The sequence below is a fragment of the Toxotes jaculatrix genome, chromosome 8 (genome assembly GCF_017976425.1).
Source record: "Toxotes jaculatrix isolate fToxJac2 chromosome 8, fToxJac2.pri, whole genome shotgun sequence".
Taxonomy (NCBI): domain Eukaryota; kingdom Metazoa; phylum Chordata; class Actinopteri; family Toxotidae; genus Toxotes; species Toxotes jaculatrix.
The window spans coordinates 90,214-113,348 of record NC_054401.1 but is presented as its reverse complement, the minus strand read 5'-3'; the positions used below and the strand labels follow the sequence as shown (position 1 = coordinate 113,348).

Genomic DNA, 23,135 nt, shown 5'->3' with positions numbered 1-23,135 from the left:
CTGGGGTGAATCGGTGCCTTGCTCAGGGGCACCACAGCCATGGTCAGTTTACCGGCGGGTCAGTTTTTCAGATTCTGAGCTGGAGGGCTCAGCCTCAGGCTCAGCTGACGTTGGCTCTGGGTTCATGTTGATGTCACGTGTCGTTTCTTCTCGCCGGAATCAGACCAGTCCACCAGCAAATGCACGCTCTGCCATCATTGGAGGTAACAGAGCCACCTGATTGGTTGGAAATGGCAAACAACGCCTCAACGCAATCAGTCTATTTTTTTTTTTCATGTAAGATTTTGAGGAAATAATGTTCATAACATGTAACGAGTAAGTGAAATGTAATGGAGTAAAATCAAAAGTATGTATTTGTAAGTACAAATACTTTGTTACATTCCACCACTGCTGTCAGCTGATGGAAAGTAAAGCTAAAGCTAAAGCTAACAGTGCCCTCTGCTGGAAACATGGGCACATGAACTCGTCTGAGATCAAACCACAGTCAGACCTGATGTGGCAGCGCTTTGATTTTCTTTGAAACGTGAACTCTGTGAATCTGTTTCATCAGTTAATTTAAAAACTTTTTTGTCTCTTTGAATTTTGGTTTGATTTGGTTTCAGTGAAATGAAATGAGCTTCCTGATGTTTGCTGATGTTACTTCTGTGGGGTCATGTCCTCTGCTGACTAACCGGAATAAATCATCACCAAGTTCTCTTTCAGTGTACGGGAGGTGAAATGTCCTCCAGCTGCAGGAACAGTGTTTCCTCACTCTGCTTCGAGCAGCAGCCGGAGAAGCTGCTGCCATTAAACACATGAACACCATGATTCCTGTGTTTGTGTCGGTGTCCGTCGCTCCTGCTCCTCCTCCTGCTCCTCCTCCTGCCCCTCCTCCTGTTCCTCCTCCTGCTCCTCCTCCTGCTCCTCCTCCTCCTGTTCCTCCTCCTGCTCCTCCTCCTCCTCCTGTGTTGTACACTGTACTGTGGTACATTATATTACTGCCATTGTCCAGTGAACATACAGCAGTGTTGCTATCAGTCTATCTTCTGTCTCTATTTCCTTTTTCCATTATTTATATTTTGACTATTTTAAAACTTTCTTTATTCTGTTTATTTATTGTAAAGATTGTTTGTTATTTATTATTTATCTGCTAATATATGTTTCATGTATATTAGCTGTATAATATGGCGTTTCGTTCTTTAATTCCTCATTTTATTTTAGTAATTGTAGTTTCCTTCCTTCCTTTGTATGAGATTTTACTAATACTGTTAAACCTATTACAGCTTCTACTGTCATTGTAAAGTATTAGTATTCTACAGCTGGTCCCGTCGCTGCTGCTGCTAATATTCCTACTGACAGGTACTAACACTGCTCACCTGGTTCCAACAGGTAACACGAACACTCACCGTTACCAGGTGAAGATGAAGCTCCTCCATCCTGAGCTGTTCAGGTGTAGCTAACTGTTCCGTGTCTCTGCTGAAGTAACATTAAATCTGGAGCTGCCGTTTTTAGAGAAGAAGCTAACAAACACCTCCTCCTGCTAATAGTTTGACTCAGTTGCTATGGTAACACAGAATAGCTCATGAGGAGTAGTTAAAACTATAAGGTTTAAAATGCAGTCAGTATTCTGTGATTAAGCTAGGGACGGATCTCACGTATTTTTTTAAACGTTCTTTGAAAATGAAGTTATCGTAGGCGCTCATTTTACTTAAGACAGAAAACTACAGAGACCACAATCCAATGCGAGAAGATTCTAGCCAATTGGAAAGCGGTTGACCTGTCGGCCAATCAGAGAGCGGCGGGAGCTTTCAAACTTCAGACAGGAAACAGCTCGCGCACAGCAGCGGACGGTTTGACGGTCTTCGTATCTTCTCTCTTCTCTTCCTTTATGTTTTTGTTCTGAATTGGAACTTTGCGGATTTTAAACCAGAGTTTCGGTCACCGTCTGAGTTTTTACCGCGCAGGACACGAAGGCGTGGAGCAAACAGCTAGCAGCTAACAGCTAACATGGCGGATCCAGCTGCAGAAACCCGCTGTGAGTTGGTTTGGACCCGAACCCTCCTCCTCTGTCCCTCTGTCCCTCTGTCCCTCTCAGATACTCACATTAATGTTTGTTCACGTTATGATCCTGGTTTCTCTCTGCTTCCTGCTGGTTTGTTTACTCTTCGTACCGATGAAACATTTCATATGAAGTTTGACTGCTTTGTTTGTTTGTTTGTTTTTAATGTTCAAACAAACTTCTGATTCTTTCTTCATTATGTTTTCCCCCTTTTTTATTCTGAAAGATTCATAGTTACATCAGATAAATACTGATCAGATAAATACTGATGTAACTACTGATTATTTTCATTATCGATTTCATCATTATATATTTTGTCTGTAAAACGGCCTTAATAAGTTCCCACAGAGCCAGGACGTGGACTGAAGACCATTCAGTTCAATGATGAAGAAACAGTCTGCTGTGTGTGTGTGTGTGTGTTAACAGAGTGTATTACTGTGTGTGTGTGTGTGTGTGTGTGTGTGTGTGTGTGTGTGTGTGTGTGTGTGTGTTAACAGAGTGTATTACTGTGTGTGTGTGTGTGTGTGTGTGTGTGTGTGTGTGTGTGTTAACAGAGTGTATTACTGTGTGTGTGTGTGTGTGTGTGTGTGTGTGTGTTAACAGAGTGTATTACTCTGTGTGTGTGTGTGTGTGTGTGTGTTAACAGAGTGTATTACTGTGTGTGTGTGTGTGTGTGTGTGTGTGTGTGTTAACAGAGTGTATTACTCTGTGTGTGTGTGTGTGTGTGTGTGTTAACAGAGTGTATTACTGTGTGTGTGTGTGTGTGTGTGTGTGTGTGTGTGTGTTAACAGAGTGTATTACTCTGTGTGTGTGTGTGTGTGTGTGTTAACAGAGTGTATTACTGTGTGTGTGTGTGTGTTAACAGAGTGTATTACTGTGTGTGTGTGTGTGTGTGTGTTAACAGAGTGTACTACTCTGTGTGTGTGTGTGTGTGTTAACAGTGTATATTACTGTGTGTGTGTGTGTGTTAACAGAGTGTATTACTGTGTGTGTGTGTGTTAACAGTGTATATTACTGTGTGTGTGTGTTAACAGAGTGTATTACTGTGTGTGTGTGTGTGTGTTAACAGAGTGTATTACTGTGTGTGTGTGTGTGTGTGTTAACAGTGTATATTACTGTGTGTGTGTGTGTGTTAACAGAGTGTATTACTGTGTGTGTGTGTGTGTGTGTGTGTGTGTGTGTGTGTGTGTTAACAGAGTGTATTACTCTGTGTGTGTGTGTGTGTGTGTTAACAGAGTGTACTACTCTGTTAACACACACACACACACACAGAGTGTATTACTCTGTGTGTGTGTGTGTGTGTGTGTGTGTGTGTGTGTGTGTGTGTGTGTGTTAACAGAGTGTACTACTCTGTGTGTGTGTGTGTGTGTTAACAGAGTGTACTACTCTGTGTGTGTGTGTGTTAACAGAGTGTATTACTGTGTGTGTGTGTGTGTGTGTGTCATTGTGTGTGTGTGTGTGTGTGTGTGTGTGTGTGTGTGTTAACAGAGTGTATTACTGTGTGTGTGTGTGTGTGTGTGTCATTGTGTGTGTGTGTGTGTGTGTGTGTGTGTGTGTGTGTTAACAGAGTGTATTACTCTGTGTGTGTGTGTGTGTGTGTGTGTTAACAGAGTGTATTACTGTGTGTGTGTGTGTGTGTGTGTCATTGTGTGTGTGTGTGTGTGTGTGTGTGTGTGTGTGTGTTAACAGAGTGTATTACTCTGTGTGTGTGTGTGTGTGTGTGTGTGTGTGTGTGTTAACAGAGTGTATTACTGTGTGTGTGTGTGTGTGTGTGTGTGTGTGTGTGTGTGTGTGTGTGTGTGTTAACATAGTGTACTACTCTGTTAACACACACACACACACAGAGTGTATTACTCTGTGTGTGTGTGTGTGTGTTAACAGAGTGTATTACTGTGTGTGTGTGTGTGTGTGTGTGTGTGTGTTAACAGAGTGTATTACTCTGTGTGTGTGTGTGTGTGTGTGTGTGTGTTAACAGAATGTATTACTCTGTGTGTGTGTGTGTGTGTGTGTGTGTGTGTGTGTGTGTTAACATAGTGTACTACTCTGTTAACACACACACACACACAGAGTGTATTACTCTGTGTGTGTGTGTGTGTGTTAACAGAGTGTATTACTGTGTGTGTGTGTGTGTGTGTGTGTGTGTGTTAACAGAGTGTATTACTGTGTGTGTGTGTGTGTGTGTTAACAGAGTGTATTACTCTGTGTGTGTGTGTGTTAACAGAGTGTATTACTGTGTGTGTGTGTGTGTGTGTGTTAACAGAGTGTATTACTGTGTGTGTGTGTGTGTGTGTGTGTGTGTGTGTGTGTGTGTGTGTTAACAGAGTGTATTACTCTGTGTGTGTGTGTGTGTGTGTGTGTGTGTGTGTTAACAGATTGTATTACTGTGTGTGTGTGTGTGTGTGTGTGTGTTAACAGAGTGTATTACTGTGTGTGTGTGTGTGTGTGTTAACAGAGTGTATTACTCTGTGTGTGTGTGTGTGTTAACAGAGTGTATTACTGTGTGTGTGTGTGTGTGTGTGTTAACAGAGTGTACTACTCTGTGTGTGTGTGTTAACAGAGTGTATTACTGTGTGTGTGTGTGTGTGTGTGTGTGTGTGTGTGTTAACAGAGTGTATTACTCTGTGTGTGTGTGTGTGTGTGTGTGTGTGTGTGTTAACAGAGTGTATTACTGTGTGTGTGTGTGTGTGTGTTAACAGAGTGTATTACTGTGTGTGTGTGTGTGTGTTAACAGAGTGTACTACTCTGTGTGTGTGTGTGTGTGTGTGTGTTAACAGAGTGTATTACTGTGTGTGTGTGTGTGTGTGTGTGTGTGTTAACAGAGTGTATTACTGTGTGTGTGTGTGTTAACAGAGTGTACTACTCTGTGTGTGTGTGTGTGTGTTAACAGAGTGTACTACTCTGTGTGTGTGTGTTAACAGTGTGTATTACTGTGTGTGTGTGTGTGTGTGTGTGTTAACAGTGTGTATTACTGTGTGTGTGTGTGTGTTAACAGAGTGTACTACTCTGTGTGTGTGTGTGTGTGTGTGTTAACAGTGTGTATTACTGTGTGTGTGTGTGTGTGTTAACAGAGTGTATTACTCTGTGTGTGTGTGTGTTAACAGTGTGTATTACTGTGTGTGTGTGTGTGTTAACAGAGTGTATTACTCTGTGTGTGTGTGTGTGTTAACAGAGTGTATTACTCTGTGTGTGTGTGTGTGTGTGTGTGTGTGTGTGTGTGTGTGTGTGTTAACAGTGTGTATTACTGTGTGTGTTGTGTAGATGAGCGACTGACAGCCGAGCAGATGGATGAGCAGAGGATTCAGAACGTGGCCTACCAGTACCTGTGCAGGTTGGAGGAGGCTAAAAGGTGAGTGGGACTCAGGTGAGAGAGGCGGTCTCTGTCTAATCACACAGGCAGAGACAGTGTGATTCACTGTTCACCTGCTCGTGAAGCAGAGTGCAGGTTAACCCAGGTATGTTTTCAGGAGATTCTCTTTTATAAAGCAGGTTTAAATACGCCTGACATCAGTTACCATGGAAACTGATCCTTCAGATTCACCTGATACTGCTCAGGTTAGTCCTGGTTTGGTTTGAGTCTGTGAGTCCTGCCAGATGAGTGATGGAGGACAGACGGACGGGCAGCGATGGAGGACAGACTCCTGCGGCCTGGGAGCAGCAGCAGCTGTTTGACATCACACACCTTTTTTCTTGGTTACCTGTACAGGTGGATGGAGGCGTGTCTGGAGGAGGAGCTTCCTGCTCCCACTGAGCTGGAGGAGGCTCTGAGAAACGGTGTCATCCTCGCTAAACTGGGTCACCGATTCGCTCCCAGTGTCGTCCCTCTGAAGAAGATCTACGACCCCGAGCAGCACCGATACCAGGTCACACACACAGACGCACAACACGACACCGCACGCTGACAAAGCACGTCGGCTCAGTCAGTAATCAGCTGAATGTCAGTGTCGCAGTAATCAATAATCAGCTGTGTATCGATCTGTGCAGGCTGTGGGTCTTCAGTTCCGTCACACTGATAACATCAACCACTGGAGGAACGCCATGACAACGTTAGGACTGCCGGCGGTGAGTGGACGGACCGACTGATCGGACTGTTGATCAGATGATCGATCTGAGGTCAGAGTGATCACCGCTTGTTCTTCCTCAGATCTTCCATCCAGAAACCACAGACGTGTATGACAAGAAGAACATGCCCCGAGCCGTTTACTGCATCCACGCACTCAGGTATGTTCACCTGTCTACCTGTCAGTACATGTGTGTGCAGGTGATCAGACTTACCTACAGGTAAACTCAGTTCCATCCAGAGGTGATTTTCAACAAGGTGACTGGTCCGTGCAGACACTCAGCGCTCTGAGAGCCGCCGAGCGTGGACACGGTTATTAGGCCCAGGACACGCTGCCTGTGTTGTGTGTGCAGCACATGTTTTTGTTTTACCTGTTCACCTGTCTCTCTGCAGCCTGTATCTCTACAGACTGGGTTTGGCTCCACAGATCCACGACCTCTATGGGAAAGTCAAGTTCACTGGTAAATAACAGACTTCCTTCCTTTTCTAAAGTCTCAGTTCATTCAGCACAGTCAGTGGACCAAACACAGCAGCACACACTGACTGTGTTCGTGTTGGGTCCAGACTGAGTCCAGCTCGTCCTCTTCTTTCCCTCCTCTCTGGACCCAAGCTCAAACATCTTCAGCAGACATTTCATTTTTATGTAACTTTTATTTTGAAAGGTGATTCAGGCCAGTTTCCTGTTTGCAGAATTGTCGATCTGCTGTGGACAGACATGAGGGTCGTCTCACAGTGTGAGCTCTTGTGTTGGAGACGTTATGACCCTGTGTGTCTTGCTGTGTGTCCAGAGGAGGAGATCAACAACATGAAGCTGGAGTTGGATAAATACGGGATCCAGATGCCAGCGTTCAATAAGATCGGAGGAATCCTGGCCAATGAGCTCTCAGTGGACGAGGCTGCAGGTAGAGAGAGGAACCCTCTGATTGGCTGTGAGCCTCTTCGGAAACGTCCAGTCCTCTCACCTTATCTGTCTGACTATAACCTCCCCTCTCTCTTTTTTTCCCATCAGTCCATGCGGCGGTGATAGCCATTAACAAGGCGGTGGACAGAGGGGATGTTGGTGTGACAGCCGGGGCTCTGAGGAATCCTAATGCCATGCTGAGTGACCTGCAGGAGGCGCTGATGTGCGTCTATCAGGAGATGCTGTGTCAGGCTAAGATGAGGAAAGCTGAGCGGGCAGCCGGCAGGGTAAGAGTCGAATTTCTGATTGGTTAGTTTGTCTGTCCAATCAGGTCACAGTGTGCCCTGTGATGATGTAAGAGGAGCTGTCGATCCTCTGAGCCAATCAAATTAATTTTTCTTTAAAGAATCCAAATCTAGTATTTACCTGTGAGACTCTCCTGCCACACTGCAGGTGTGCTAATGCACTCTGAGGTGTGTCTGTGTTTTTATTGTTGTGTGTGTGTGTGTGTGTGTGTGGCAGGGAGAGTCAGAAGAGAAAGATATCTATGAGGAGTATCTGACTCAGAGAGAGATCCAGGACAACATCCACACTGTCAATGGTGAGAATCACAGTCTCCCTCACACTGTTATGTCCTGTCAGCAGCAACAGCGTTCTCTCACATCTGGATTTATTTTCACAGTAACAGTCTTTCACCTTTACGTGTTTGTTTCATGCAGATGTTTCCAGGTGTTTACCTGAAGTTTGAAGGTTTAAAGAGCAAACACCTGCAGTGAGACAGAAAAGTGAAAATTTGTGAGGGAGGAATGTGTTTGAGTCATAACTCAGTCACATCTGAACAGATCTGAGTTTGACTGTCATTGTCTCCGGTGTCCATCGAGGACAAAAGCACTTAAAGGTGGAGTAAGTGATCCTGGAGGAGACTTGGTATTTGAGCTGTGCTGTGGCTGCAGTTAGCTGTGAAGCTAACATACAGCTCTGCTGCTACTATAGCTAACGTCACCCCAAAGTGGAGAGTAAGCCGGAGTCTATGGACAACGCTAATGTGACGCTGCTACTTGCGCTGCTAACTAGTCATCACAATCATCAGCGAACGGGACAAAACTACAGACAGAGACGCCTCCACATCTGTGTTCATACAGTCCAAATATTTTCCACAAAGACTCCTGGATAAAAGGATTTTCTCTCTTTATCAGTGCGAGCAGCGGTGGAACAGGTGGATGAAGCTCTGGACTCTGCCCATGAACTCGCCTTGCTCTCTGCTCTGCAGCTGCCATGTTTGGCCCTCAGGGGCCTCTGTACTGACAATGGCCTCTGGTACCTGGACCAGATGTCTGCAGACCGCCAGCAAAAGGCGATGGTACACAAACACTCACAAATACAGAAACACAAATATACACGTTGACTCTTACTGCCTTTTACACTTGAGTCCTGCCTTTGTGACCTTTGACCTCAGGGTGAGGGCTGCGTTGATCCCCTGGACCCTGACGAGCTGCAGGAAAGTGTGATCATCGCTAACCAGGATGCTCAGAGAGCCAGGAACAGTAAGTCTGACTGCTGAGCAGCTGACTGCAAGATTTATCAGAGGGAAGTTTCCAGCTGCTCTGAAACATGGAGGGGGTCTGTCACCCGGACCCTCACCCTGACCCTCACCCTGACCCTCACCCTGACCCTCACCCGGACCCTCACCCTGACCCTCACCCAGACCCTGACCCTGACTATCAGCTGGTCCCACAGCAGAGGAGCCTGGTAGCTGAAGGATCTGACTCCTGTTCCAGAAAACTTTGGGTGTTTTCATTGAAAGTGTTACAGTAAGGCTGTTTAATGTGTGTGTCTGTGTGTGTGTTTCAGTGTGTGCAGCGGTGCAGAGTGTTAATGCATCGTTGCGTGGTGGTGACCCCAGACAGACGGTCAGCTGTCTGATGACCTCTGACCTCCAGCTGCCTGAAGTGTTTCCTTTTGCTGCTGCTCTGTATCACAGAGAGCTGCAGCTGCTGCAGAGACAGGCTGCACAGGTAGGACTGAGGACATACACCTGAGAGACAGACATCTATGAACTGTCAGAGACAGAGCAGAGACAGATCCTGACCCCGTCCAGGACCAGAGACCTCACAACCACATGACAAACCAGGGTAACACCACCTGTGGTCAGTGCTCCACAGGTGGAGACTTTAACCAGTTCAGCTCAGTGACAGTCCCAGGAAAAGGACACAAGACAAACCTGTCAACATGCCACGACCTGAGGGACGGACACACACGCACAGACACACACACGCACAGACACACACACACACAATATATAGTAAATATATAATTAATGCATATGTGCCAATAGAGCTTCTGGTTTGAATGTGAAGTTCACCTGAGGCAGACTGAGCAGGTGCGACGGAGGTTACACACCTCCGGTGTAACGTGTGTGTTCACTTTTAGATTATTGATTATTCATGAGAACAAAATCTGATTGGACACATTTATAATTCATGCTTTCACATTACATGTTTACTGGACGTCACGGATACAACAACGTCGCTCAGCAGGAAGAGTCTAAAGCGTGTCCATGTGTCTCTGTCCAAAATAAGAACATGGCATCTGTCTCATCTGTCCTGTTGCTGCGCAGCAGACAGCTAACAGCTAGCAGCTAGCAGCGAGCTAACAGCTGCCTACAAACTGAATTCGGATGTGAATGAGCCTCTTTATCAGACTGATTGCTTACACCACATCTGCTGGAGAATCCAGCCTCAGTCCCACTGCTAACACGGTGTCACGGCGTCAGTCTGGCGTTATTTTAACGAGTGTTTCCTGTTGTCTCCACCAGGGGGAGCTGCAGCAGGAGGAGCTGTTTGTTGCCGTGGAGATGCTGTCGGCTGTCGCTCTCATCAATCAGGCCATGGAGGCGGGAAACCTGCAGCAGTTCGGCTTCTCATTGGTCAGTCCATCTGCCGGACTGTCTGATGTAGACCACACACTGCTGGACAGGTACAGCTCCGACTCCCGGTTTGTTTATACCTGTTTACCTGTCAGGCTACAGAGAGCGTAGCTCACAGCAGGTTCCACATCCTGATAATGATACGAGACTAAAGGTAATGAGACGACAGCAGCAGGATCAGTAACAGGACGAATGGTAATACCATCAACAACTGGACTGATGGTGTTAAGGACTAATATAATGTCCTTAATATATATACTAATAACAGGACTAATGATAATTAATGAGACTAATCATGGCAGTAGGTCTGTCTACCTGTCTGTCTACCTGCCTCAGTGTGTTCTTAGTTCCCATTTCTTTTGCTGTATTTGTGTATTGTGAATCATGTTGCCGGCTGATTGTGTGTTTGCTGTTTGTGTTGTGTTGATTGTGAGTGACAACACGTTTCAGGAAAAGGTAACAGTGAGTTAATGATTTACAGGAACAGTGAGACAGCACAGGTGTAAATCATGAAATGAATGAATTCCAGGACGTTGTAGGTTTCACTGTCTGACTGTTGCTCTCATGATGTTCATGTTGTGTTCAGGTACTTTGAGTGTCTGATGGGTGTGAAGCAGCAGGTGGGCAGAGATCTACTGACCTGGAATCAGCTGCAGGAAGGAATCAACTCTGTCAACAACTCCGTGCAAGATGAACACCAGCGTACGGAATACACATCAGCACACACACCATTACACACTGTAAAGTTGACCTCTGTGTGACCTCTGTGTGACCTCTGTGTGACCTCTGTGTGACCTCTGTGTGACCTCTGACCTTCAGAGCTCCTGGCTGTGGGTCTGATTAACGAGGCTGTGATCAGAGGAGACGTTCAGCAGCTGCTGTCTGCCCTGCTGCTGCCCTCCTGTGAAGTGGAGGAGGTTCTACCTGCCAACACCTGCAGATACCTGACCCTGCTGACCAAAGCCAGGAAGCACAAAGCTCAGGTAAATCTTCACAGGTACAACTGCACAGGTAACCAGGGATTCACCCCAACGTTCAGGCTGAAAGCAGGAGCAAAGTGTGATCTTTAATCTTTACGTTCCTCAAGTCATGTGACCTCCTCCTGTCCAATCAGGTGAGCAGAGACCCGGGAGCTGATCTGTGGTTGGCTGATATCCAGGAGGGAGTGAGAACAGCCAATCAGCAGACTCAGAAGGCTTTGAAGGGTGAGTCATAGATTTTTATTCAGTCACATGATTCATTGTGTGTGTGTGTGTGTGTGTGTGTGTGTGTGTGTGTGTGTGTGTGTGTGTGTGTGTGTGTGTGTGTGTGTGTGCGTGCAAGTCAAGTAAATCAATCAATCAGACTTTTTATGCAAACACATTTCCCCCCCCTCCCCACACACAGAATGCATTAATAATCAACAGTAAAGCTGTGTCTTTGTGTGTCTCTGTGTGTCTGTCTCTGCTTGTCTCTGCGTGTCTCTCTGTCTCTGTGTGTATGCTGACTGACGGTCTGCGTCCCCCCCCGGACAGTGTGTCTGTCCGTAGCAGCAGTGAACCAGGCTGTGAAGGAGAACCAAGTGAACCAGACTCTGCGTGTCCTGTCTCTGCCTGAGCTGGATCTGCAGGGACTGGTCTCTGAGTGTGCAGCAGGTTATCAGAGAGAGCTGCACACTGTGATTGCACACAGGACACACACAGGTAACACACACAGGTCACACACACACAGGTAACACACAGGACACACACAGGTAACACACACAGGTCACACACACACAGGTAACACACAGGACACACACAGGTAACACACATACACACACAGGTAACACACACAGGTCACACACACACAGGTAACACACAGGACACACACAGGTAACACACATACACACACAGGTAACACACACAGGACACACACAGGTAACACACACAGGTCACACACACACAGGTCACACACACACACACACACAGGTAACACACAGGTAACACACAGGTAACACACACACACACACAGGTAACACACATACACACACAGGTAACACACAGGACACACACAGGTAACACACATACACACACAGGTAACACACAGGACACACACAGGTAACACACATACACACACAGGTAACACACACAGGTCACACACACACAGGTAACACACAGGACACACACAGGTAACACACATACACACACAGGTAACACACACAGGTAACACACAGGACACACACAGGTAACACACATACACACACAGGTCACACACACACACACACAGGTATCACACACACAGGTAACACACACACACACACAGGTAACACATACACACAGGTAACACACACACACACACACAGGTAACACACAGGACACACACAGGTAACACACACAGGACACACACAGGTAACACACACAGGACACACACAGGACACACACAGGTCACACACAGGTATCACACACACACACACAGGTAACACACACACACACAGGACACACACACACCCAACATCCAGCAAACTGTGTTTGTGTCCAGGAGACAACAGGAGTCCGTGGGTTCAAGTCCGGCTGGAGGACGGCTCCTTCTATTATTTCCACCTGAACAGACTGGAGGGATGCTGGGACAGACCGGGCGGCTTCGTGCACAACAGTGTGTTCATTGACAGACAGGAGATACAGGTGAGACACACATGAGGAGAACACTGAAACTATAAAATCACATTTCTTCACCAACACAGAGTCAGGTTTCTAGGAGACACCTGTGTCTGTCCCTGTCTGTGACTGTCCGTGTGTCCACCTGCAGGAAGTGGTCCACGGCGTGTCACGTTCCTACAGTCGCGGCGTCCTCTGGAGGAGCAGTGAAGTCCTTATCGTCCGTCTGCAGGCTGCGTGTCGAGGGTTCCTCCTCAGACAGCAGCTGGAGGCTCGACGACGTTACCTGCTCAGTCAGACACCTGCTGTCATCGTCATCCAGGTGAGAACACAACCGACTGACAGGTGGAGACGGACAGGTGAGGAGGGAGTTACAGCAGCTGGGAACAGTGAATGATCATCATCATCAATGGTCAGAGGTTAGAGTCAGCAGCTTCACCCAGGTGACCACAGCTGAGTCTGTCACAGGTGATCTGACGCTGCTGTGTCACACTGACGACTCTGTCACACTCTGAGGGTTTGATAAGATTTAAAATGGAAGCATGGACAGGACAGACACAGCAGGACTGAGGACAGAACCCTGAGGAATACCAAAGGACAAAACTTCAGATGATAAATGCAGAGGCAGCAGTGACAGACGTGTCTTTGTTTCTGTGTGTTCAGTCTCATTGGAGGAGGTTTGTCCAGCAGAGGACGTTCAGACAGCGGCTGCAGTTTCTGTACATGAACTGGAGACAGGTGGTGAAGGTAACTAACAAAACACATCAGGCTTTTAACACAGCACTGTGTGTGTTCAGTATCAGTCGGTTTAATTGACAGTTGGTGTAATATGGACATTTGTGTGTGTCCCTGAACACTGTGGTACTTCATCCATACATCAGCCTGTAGACACAGTGGACACCTCACTGTATGAAATGTCTCGTGTGTTTGTGTTAACAGATCCAGGCGTTTGTGAAGATGTGGTTGGCGAGGAGACGATATCGAGCTCGACTGAGTTTCTTCAGACGTAACGTGAGTCCCTCTGATGTCTCTGTCTTCAGCTCAGGACATCCTGGAAAACACCAGCACCCAAACTCAGAGCAGGAAGTTTCAGCTGTGTTCTGTCAGGACAACGAAACGTCTCATCTGCGTCTTTGTCTCACATCATGAACTTTTATTCCTGCACAGCTGCTGTAGCTTCATATTTACTGTGCAGACATGAGAGCGGCAGCAGCCTGAACTCTGAGACAAGTGGAGGATTCACCTGAACGTTACAGTCTGAGGCGTCACTGTGTGTGAATCTATCAGCCAATCAGACACTAGCATCCTCTGTCTCCAAGGTAACAGTCTGTTGTAACTGTGCGTCCACAGGTGGGTGCTGTCATAAAGATCCAGGCCTTCTTCAGAGCCAACAGAGCCCGAGAGCAGTACAGGATGCTGGGTAGGTTCAGAGGGAACACTCAGTTCAGTTCAAAGTCAGAAACACTTCATTTGCCCCAGGGGGCGATTTAAAGGCACACGGGGTAGTTACAGTAATCAACAATGAAACGGTGCCTCTGATTGGTTAGCTGTCATCGTTTCTTTGTGTATCTACGCTACCTGTCATTAACAAGCCCCTCCCTCCTCACCTGCCTCAGTGCACATGGACACACCCCCCCTGTCTGTCGTCAGGAAGTTTGTTCACCTGCTCGACCTGGGCGACCGAGACATAAGAGAGGAGGCGGAGCTTCTGCGTCTGAGGGAGGAGGTGGTGAGGACCATCCGCTTCAACCGACAGCTGGAGGCAGATCTGGACCTGATGGACCTGAAGATCGGCCTGCTGGTCCGAAACAGGGCCACGCTGCAGGTACCGTTTGTGTGTGCAGGTGTGTCACCACGCACAGGTAAACACAAAGACTTTATGTTCAGAGGACGAGTCAGTCCTCACTGAAGAGCAGGGACACAGATGCAGGACATTTACAGAGAACAGGTGCTTTCCCCTACCTGAGTACAAAACCTGACTATGGCCCACCTGCTCCGTGAGGAGTTCTGTCGTATTCGTGTCGTCTGCTGTGTGTTCTCGTTAGCGTCAGTGAACCTGTCTCTTTCTAAACAGGAAGTGGTGTCTCACTGTAAGAAACTGACGAAGAAGAACAAGGAGCAGCTGTCGGACATGATGGACGTGGAGAGAAGCAAAGGACTGAAGGCTCTGAGCCGAGAGAGGAAAGAGAGACTGGAGGCCTACCAGCACCTGTTCTACCTGCTGCAGGTGAGACACACACACTGTATGGCAGCTCTATGCCACCAGTTTAACAAGGCTCTGTTGTCACTCCACGTCACAGTTAAACTCTGTCTCTGTATCTCTGTCTCCGTGTCTCTGTCTCTGTGTCTCTGTCTCCGTGTCTCCGTGTCTCTGTCTCTGTGTGACAGACCCAGCCTCTGTACCTGGCTCAGCTGATCTTCTTGATGCCTCAGAGTCGCTCCACCTCCTTCATGGAGATGTTGGTGTTCAGTCTGTTTAACTACGGCTCTGACCGGAGGGAGGCCTTCCTGCTGCTGCAGCTGTTCACGGAGGCGCTCAGATACGAGATCAGGTAATGATCTGTTCACGTCGTCTCCTGATCGGTTTGGTTGCTAGGTGACGGTCTGCATCCCTGTCAGGTGCAGTGTTTTCTGTGGGAGTCAGCAGTTTTACCCTGAAGGTTAAAGTTTTATCAGTTCAGGTGTTAATTTGTAGAGATGGTGTCATATTTCAGACACTCAGGTGAGAAATGTGACCAATCAGCTGTCAGAGATTCTCTGTAATGATCGGTAACATGTACCTGTCTCTGTGTGATGAGTCAGGCTGAAGGTGGAGCAGCCTCAGGATGTGGTCACAGGTAACCCCACCGTCATCAAGATGTTGGTGAACTTCTACCGTCACGCTCGCGGTCACAACGCCCTTCGGGAGGCACTGGGTCCAGCTGTGCAGGATGTCCTGCTGGACCGCACCCTCAGCATCAGGACCGACCCGGTGGACGTCTACAAGACCTGGATCAACCAGACGGAGACCCAGACCGGACACAAGAGGTCCAAACAGAGACCAAGTGCCTAAATAGATTCACCTGAATCCCTGTACATCTCTGAGTGTCTCACCTTCCTCACCTGTCTGTCCCTGCAGCTCTCTGCCCTATGAGGTTTCTGCTGAAGAGGCTCTGTCCCACCCTGAAGTTCAGAGACGCATCGACATTGCCATCATCAACCTGAAGAACCTGACGGACCGCGTCCTCAAAGCCATCACCTCCAACCTCCACAAACTGCCGTAGGTCTCCACCTGTTCACCTCCACCTGAGCTCAAAGGTTTAAATACAGCGTGTTTTATTTTGGCGTTTGTATTTTACAGATACGGTTTACGTTACACAGCCAAGGTCCTCAGAGACGCCCTGAGGACAAAGTTTCCTGAAGCCAGTGAGGATGAACTCTACAAGGTAAGCATCAGAATGTAGACACCGCCCAGTGGCTACTGGTTTGCTCCCAGTAAACACCAGTATTTAGAGAAATACACAAAGTGCACTTCTCTTTCACAATAAGAGCTTGAACTTTGTTCATTTTGCATTAACAACAGTAAAATGGATTTTTCACGACTGGGATTAAAGCGTGTACATCAGTTACTGGCTGCACTGAACATGTATGACCTGTGACACAGCTTTGACAGACCGAACTGATCCAGAGTGACAGGAAACAGCAGCTCTGTATTTTATATAGGCTGTGATAAGTGAGGATCATTTCCGCATTCAAAAAGCTGAAGCTCGTTGCTAAAGCGTCGGCTGGGCTAGGCGGCTACATCCAGAGGCCTCCGGCTACCTCCAGCGGTTGTCAGGGTCTGCAGTGTCCGTGTTTGTTTGCCAATGTTCGGATAGGTTTCTGTGACAGTATGGCTTGTTGTAGTGTGGACTGTACTAACCGACCGTCGAAGGAGTCTGTGCTGCAGTTTTTTCGGTAAGTAAATTTCTCACTATTTTACCTGGATGTTTGCATTAATTAGCATGTATTAGCATATTTTGCCGCTAGCTTATGACTTCATTTCCGATTTCTGGTCGCTGCTGATACAGATAGAGGACCGGAGCAGCTAATGTTAGGAACGCTGCTGCGGTGTGTTCCGTGCTCTCAGAGTCCGTTTATTGTGTGAATACTAGGCTACAGTTTTATTTGGTCTCATTTTTCTGTTTAAAAAGTCCGACATTGCATGGACAGAGCAGCTCCGTCAGTCAGCGGCTGCTGTAACTGTAAGTGGATAGTGGATGGAGGCAGCGGTGAAAACCGGTAAATATTAAATATTAAACATTTTAATATATTATTATCATCATCATTTTTATCGTTATCATTAATAATAACGACAATAATAATAATAGTGTTTTTAACTTTTTAATATATTTTATTAATATTAAATAATGATTGTTTCACAGTGAAATAATAGGCTAGAAATAGCCACAACTCCACCAAACCCTGCAGCTCCACCTAAAACCTCTCTATCTGAAACAGTCACGTTTAAAACACAGCAGCAACATTATGATCTCTGTTGTATGCTGTGTGTCGCGGTTACACGGGGTCGAGCTAGTCGGGTTGGACTCGGGGACTGTCGTGTGGTGGATGTAGCTGCGTGTAGCTGCCGCTTAGCTTGTTAGCCTAGCTGATTAGCCTTAGGCTAGCTCTGTTGCTCCGAGCTAAGTGGCCGGGTTCTCGTCCGGCTGACCCATAGAGTAATCGCTAATCCCATTATTTTAGTGGGTATCCCACTAAAATCCAAGATGGCGCAGCTCCAACGCCCATGGTTTGGTCACAAAACAGACTCCCCGAAACCAATGGGTGATGTCACGGGTGCTACGTCCATCTTATGCAGTCTATGGTTACAGTTCAGTTCGCTCCAGCTTTAAATTCACACGTTTCAATCTGGGACATAGAAACTGTGAAACTCTTGCAGGATGTTTTTCTGCTGACGCACCGAGTCGGTTACCGAACGGGTTACCAAAGCGGTTACAGAGCAGACGTTCTCACCAGGAAACACCGACGCCGTCTGATGCTCGCTCGTCCGACTCTCGTCCCGTTAGGAGCCGGTTCAGTGAACGTGTTCAGCAGAGGAAGTGAACCTCTGACCCTGATGCTGCTTTGCTTCCTGTGTGTCACCTCTTCTCTCTTCTCAGATTGTAGGTAACCTGGTCTACTATCGCTACATGAACCCGGCCATCGTTGCTCCGGACGGTTTCGATGTGGTGGACCGGTCGGCCGGCTCCACCCTGCAGCCGGAGCAACGCCACATCCTGGGCTCCATAGCCCGCATGCTGCAACACGCTGCCGCCAATAAACGCTTCCATGGAGACGGATACCACATCAGAGCTCTGAACCAGTACATCAGCCAGACGCACAGCAGGTTCAGGTCAGAGCTTTGTCTGACCTCTGACCTCTGGGCGTGTGCACGATGTGCCTGTCATGGGTCAGTGTGTCTGTCTGCCAACGTCACAGATGAGTGATGGACTCTGACGTCCAGCAGGTTCCCGTGTGCTGGACGTCCAGTGTCTCTGCTCCTGCAGATGTTGGTGGATGGACAGTGTGTAATGTTGTGTGTAAGCAGACTGTGTGGTGTGTGTGGTGAGAAGGGAACGTCCTCTCAGTCTCCTGACGGTTCTTTACACCTAACAGGAAGTTCCTGTTGTGCGTGTGTGACGTTCCTGAACCAGAGGACAGGTTCAGCATGGACGAATACTCAGAGCTGCTCGACGTCAACAAACCTGTCATCTACATCTCTGTGAGCGAGCTGCTCAACGTGCACAAGGTCAGAAAACTCTACACCTGAACCGAGACGTCAGTTTGAACCTGGATCTGGATCAGACTGGAAACAGTTCATCCACAGCTGCAGCCTCACTGTGTCTCTGTGTCCCTGTGTCCCTGTGTCTCTGTGTCTCTGTTCAGCTGTTGCTGGAGCATCAGGAGGTTCTGTGTCCGGACTCTGCCGACCCCCTCAGACTGCTGCTGAAGGACCTCGGATCAGTTCCCACCCTGCAGGAACTCATCGGTACTACAGCTAACTGCTACTGCTTCATCACTGATACTGAAGCTGTTTGTCACTGCTGCTGTCACCGTGTCCTCAGACACAGAGTCTGTAGTTCAGGAGGAGGACTCCAGAGACTGACCATCAGCTTTGCCTCCATTTGGTTTAAAGTTCGCAGACTGTCAGGATGATGGCGATCAGCCTCACCTGGCTGTCAGTGAGCAACACACGCCACCTGCTTCACACTGTCTCCTCTGACACACACTGATTATCAACCTGCACAAAGCACAGACACGTTATTCACTTTGTTCTTACAGTGTCTGAATGTAACGGTGCAGCACGCGCTCAGTCAGGACGCGATGATCGGGTCTCAGTCTGATGCGTGGCAGCTACACCATCACTGAGCAGGTAACCTGATCAGTGATCAAACCGATTAACAAGCAGCTGCAGTGGAACAGAGCAGCAGCAGCAATGATGATGATGATTAATATGAGGACGACGTCCATTAAACTAAAATAGTTTGTTTACATTTTCCTGTTAATGAAACAGCAGGTTCTCACCTGACGTCCGTCGCTCACCTCAGGTTTCCCTGAAAGAAGCTGAGGTTCAGTTTCTTCATCAGAACGAAGCCGTGGACTTCACAGCTCTCGTTCCCCGTTTCGTCTCAACACACCTGAGACGGCGTCCCCTCAGATCCGTTCAGATCTACTTAGGTGTTGGACATACTGACATGCAGACCAGTAAAACCAGACCCTGCCCGACCCAACTAGACTAAGCAAAATTTGGACCCGGTCTGGCTCAGGTCTTAGGTTTCAGTCAGAACTCAGTGGGCCGTGAATACCTGTGCTGCCTGGTGCAGTCAGGACAAAACCTACTACGTGATTCAGGTGGGACAGCAGCAAAAGCATCAAAGGCTTTTATGTCCTGAAACCTCAGATCAGACCAAGCAGCAGGAAACGCGTCTGTCTCAGGTCACACATCGCTCAGTCAGAGCGTCAGAAGGAGGCTGGATCAATCTGGGTGTGTGTTCTCTGTTTCCCAGGAGAGTCCTCATCATCATCATCATCATCATCAGATCCAGGATCAGAGTCTGCTCTGACTCAGAGCAGTAAGATGGAGGTTTCCCTGACTCTCACCAACAAGTTCGACATCTTCAACGAGTCTGACGACGAACCAGACGCCAGGGGACTGCTGCTCAGGTAACTTAGCCTGTTAGCTTCACCTGCTCATGTAACTGAGTCTGTTAGCCTGTTAGCTTCACCTGCTCGGGTAACTGAGTCTGTTAGCCTGTTAGCTTCACCTGCTCGGGTAACTGAGTCTGTTAGCCTGTTAGCTTCACCTGCTCATGTAACTGAGTCTGTTAGCCTGTTAGCTTCACCTGCTCGGGTAACTGAGTCTGTTAGCCTGTTAGCTTCACCTGCTCATGTAACTGAGTCTGTTAGCCTGTTAGCTTCACCTGCTCGGGTAACTGAGTCTGTTAGCCTGTTAGCTTCACCTGCTCGGGTAACTGAGTCTGTTAGCCTGTTAGCTTCACCTGCTCATGTAACTGAGTCTGTTAGCCTGTTAGCTTCACCTGCTCATGTAACTGAGTCTGTTAGCCTGTTAGCTTCACCTGCTCGGGTAACTGAGTCTGTTAGCCTGTTAGCTTCACCTGCTCATGTAACTGAGTCTGTTAGCCTGTTAGCTTCACCTGCTCATGTAACTGAGTCTGTTAGCCTGTTAGCTTCACCTGCTCGGGTAACTGAGCTCAGTCTGTTATTCAAACCAAACACGTTTTAGAACTTTTAAAAACACCAAAACTTTTTCAGCACAAAGCAGCTGATCATCGACGTCATCAGGGCTCAGCCAGGTGACTCTCTGACCGACATCCTGAGAACGTCCACTTCACACGACCAGGTAACACACACACACAGTTTGCATCAGTGTCGTCACGCGTTCATGAAAAACACCTGCAGTGTGTTTTCAGACATCAGTGACAGAGTGATGCTTCTTTATAGAGGAGAACATCTTTGGCTCAGTGTTCTAATGTTCTAATAAGCTGCAGCTGTGTAAAGGTAACACACACACACACAGGTAACACAGGTACACCTGACGTCTCCTCTGTTTAAACAGGAAGTGCGCCATGATTGGCTGATGCAGCGGCGGGCTTGGCAGGACGCTCGAACACCTGAGAAGATGAAGAGGAACCAGTCGCTGGTCGCCAACGGCAACCTGAGTCTGGAGGAAAAGAAGAGGAAGATTCTGAGGAGTCTTCGTCGTCTGGAGGGACTCGGAGTCCTGAGAGCACCTCAGACTGAAAACCAGATCCTGCAGATGATTGCCAGGGTGACACAACGCACACATACACACACAAACACACACAACGCACACACACGCACGCATACATGTGATGCTTCATCAGAGCCTCGTTGGGTCTCACATCCTGCGTCTGTTACATGTTTATGAGTTTTTACGTTTTCTAATGTTGTAATGCTGAACTCCCCCCCCCCCACACACACACACACACACACACACACTCCCCCCCCCCACCAGGATATCCGACAGCAGCGTCTGCACCGTCAGCGTCGGGGGGCGGAGCTCCCCAAGCTCCGTCAAACTCTCAGCCGTTTGCAGGTGAAGAGCAGCTTCCACAGTGAACAGGTGGACTACTACAGACATTACATCACTTCCTGTCTGGACAACCTGACCGCCAACAGGTACAGGTGAACGTCCCACATTCATTGGCTGTTTGAGTTCAGCATCACAGGAGATTAACGCTCTGGCTCGTTGTGATTGGTCGTGCATTGCAGTAAATCGACCAATAAGAAGGCAGCAGAGAGCAAAGGGAAGAAGAGGCTTCCTGCTCTGAGCTACAGCGCCACCCGCCTGCAGGAGAAAGGAGTTCTGTTAGAGATCGAAGACCTGCCACCCACACAGTGAGAGCACACACACACACACACACACACACACGTTACATGTTATGTTACAGACTTCTTGTCACATGTTCCTGTCACATGTTCCAGGTTTAGGAACGTGGTGTTCGACATCCTGCCCGGGCCTGAGAGAGGAAGCTTCAGCGTTAAAACTCGGTTCCTTGGTGTTGAGATGGAAGAGTTTCTGCTCAGATATCAGGTACAAACCAGCCCTGAGCTGCAGGACCCAGGGTCAGTTAGTAACATACCCCTGGTGACTGAGGCGTCAGTCCTGTTGCCACGGTTACCTGCAGGTTAATACACCTTCAGCTCAGATTTACACTGTGGTCGAGTGCAGGAGATTTAACTGTCAGCTAAAAATCTAATGTGTGCTTAACGTGTTTTCCGTGTGCTTTCCGTGTGTCAGGACCTGCTGCAGCTGCAGTATGAGGGCGTGGCCGTGATGAAGATGTTCGATAAAGCGAAGATCAACGTCAACCTGCTCATCTTCCTGCTCAACAAGAAGTTCTTCAAGAAATGATCCGAGCGATGCTCCGACCTCACACTCCTATCTCTGCTTAGATCTCACAACACTATTTTTACATGTCACTATTTACAGCAGAGTGAGGCGTCTCTCTTCCCACTCCCGTCTCTGTAGTCACATCAGCTTCCTGATTATTGCCTGAGTCCATTTTAACGACATGAAAGAAGAAAAATGTTTGAACTAACTTTACAGAGCGACGCAGCTTCATCTGTCCTCTGCTCCTGTAATTTAAATGGAGTGGGACATCTTCCTCACACACCCGTCTCTGTGTGAACGTCTCACTGCAGTGTGTGATAGCGTCAGATGGACTGTGACTCATCAGTCTGGACAGATTTCATTGGTCGCTGAAGCCTCTTGGTTTTAGTTGTAACTCAAACTTCACAGTTTCAGTTTCAGCTGATCAGTGACTGTAAATATTGTCTGTCTTTGTCTTTGTCCTTTTTCTGTCTCTTCTCTTTTTGCTCCTGACAAACCTTAATCTGTTTTTACTCCAATAAATATCTGAATGTCTTCAGTCGTTTATTCTGTGTTTCACTGTGAAGTTGTGACAGCTCAGTCGGTCAGTTGGATTAATAACTAAAGTTATTTCTTATTCTTCCCTTCGGTTCATTATTTGTTCTGTAAAAGTCAGAAACTGTTGAAGTTCATCTCAGCGTGACGTTTTCAACACGTCTGGATGTGCTGAAGCTCCGACTGACGATCTGACTCTGAACCGCTCTGTGCTGTGTCGCCCTCTGCTGGCCGGCTCCCGGAGCCACAGCTGACCCCGCCTCTGGCTGCCGGGCTCGTTGTTTGCTGGGACCCTGCTCCTTGGTCTTTCAGAGCTGCTTCAGCCCAGTCGTCCCAGTGACTGACGGACGGTGCAGGTCTGGTTTATGCTAGATTCAAAAATCTCTTTTCAGAGCTGAGACTGGAACCAAACAGCAAACACACAACTTTATTTTTCACACGTTCACCTTTTCATGCGTTCACTTCTGTGTTTCAGAACGACATCATTACAAACCGTCAAACACACGATCTTTGTGTTCTACTGAGAGAAACTCCTGAGCGAAGGTGCTGCAGTGTCACCTGATCTGAGGATGAGTGATGATGATGTTTACAGGTGCTCAGAGGGGGCGGGGCCTCAGCAGACTCAGTCACATGACCTCACCCCTGCAACACAAACCTCATAGGGAGGGGG

The 23,135-nt window shown here is 47.8% G+C and overlaps 1 protein-coding gene across 1 annotated transcript; it reads left to right on the top strand.

Moving 5' to 3' along the window:
* The first annotated feature begins 1,815 nt into the window (after positions 1 to 1,815).
* iqgap3 (IQ motif containing GTPase activating protein 3) lies at positions 1,816 to 22,465 on the top strand. Its single transcript, XM_041043679.1, has 38 exons — positions 1,816 to 2,014; positions 5,297 to 5,384; positions 5,742 to 5,898; positions 6,020 to 6,097; positions 6,180 to 6,256; positions 6,489 to 6,556; positions 6,884 to 6,997; positions 7,105 to 7,283; positions 7,519 to 7,597; positions 8,193 to 8,356; positions 8,453 to 8,540; positions 8,848 to 9,011; positions 9,812 to 9,972; positions 10,509 to 10,624; positions 10,742 to 10,905; positions 11,037 to 11,127; positions 11,437 to 11,604; positions 12,422 to 12,564; positions 12,689 to 12,859; positions 13,201 to 13,284; positions 13,477 to 13,548; positions 13,888 to 13,957; positions 14,154 to 14,362; positions 14,612 to 14,764; positions 14,926 to 15,089; positions 15,340 to 15,564; positions 15,656 to 15,796; positions 15,878 to 15,962; positions 17,676 to 17,908; positions 18,172 to 18,304; positions 18,442 to 18,544; positions 19,563 to 19,719; positions 20,329 to 20,416; positions 20,633 to 20,845; positions 21,053 to 21,216; positions 21,310 to 21,435; positions 21,523 to 21,631; positions 21,839 to 22,465. The coding sequence occupies exons 1-38, from the start codon at positions 1,987 to 1,989 to the stop codon at positions 21,950 to 21,952; spliced, it is 4,941 nt and encodes a 1,646-aa protein (XP_040899613.1). The 5' UTR covers positions 1,816 to 1,986; the 3' UTR covers positions 21,953 to 22,465.
* The last annotated feature ends 670 nt before the right edge of the window (positions 22,466 to 23,135 follow it).

Bases quoted from the DNA above. Each gene is read 5' to 3' on its own strand.
- iqgap3 (XM_041043679.1), top strand. From the start codon at position 1,987: ATGGCGGATCCAGCTGCAGAAACCCGCT. The intron at 6,998-7,104 runs GTAGAGAGAGGA...TTTTCCCATCAG, and splicing joins CTCAGTGGACGAGGCTGCAG to TCCATGCGGCGGTGATAGCC. The intron at 17,909-18,171 runs GTCAGAGCTTTG...TACACCTAACAG, and splicing joins CAGACGCACAGCAGGTTCAG to GAAGTTCCTGTTGTGCGTGT.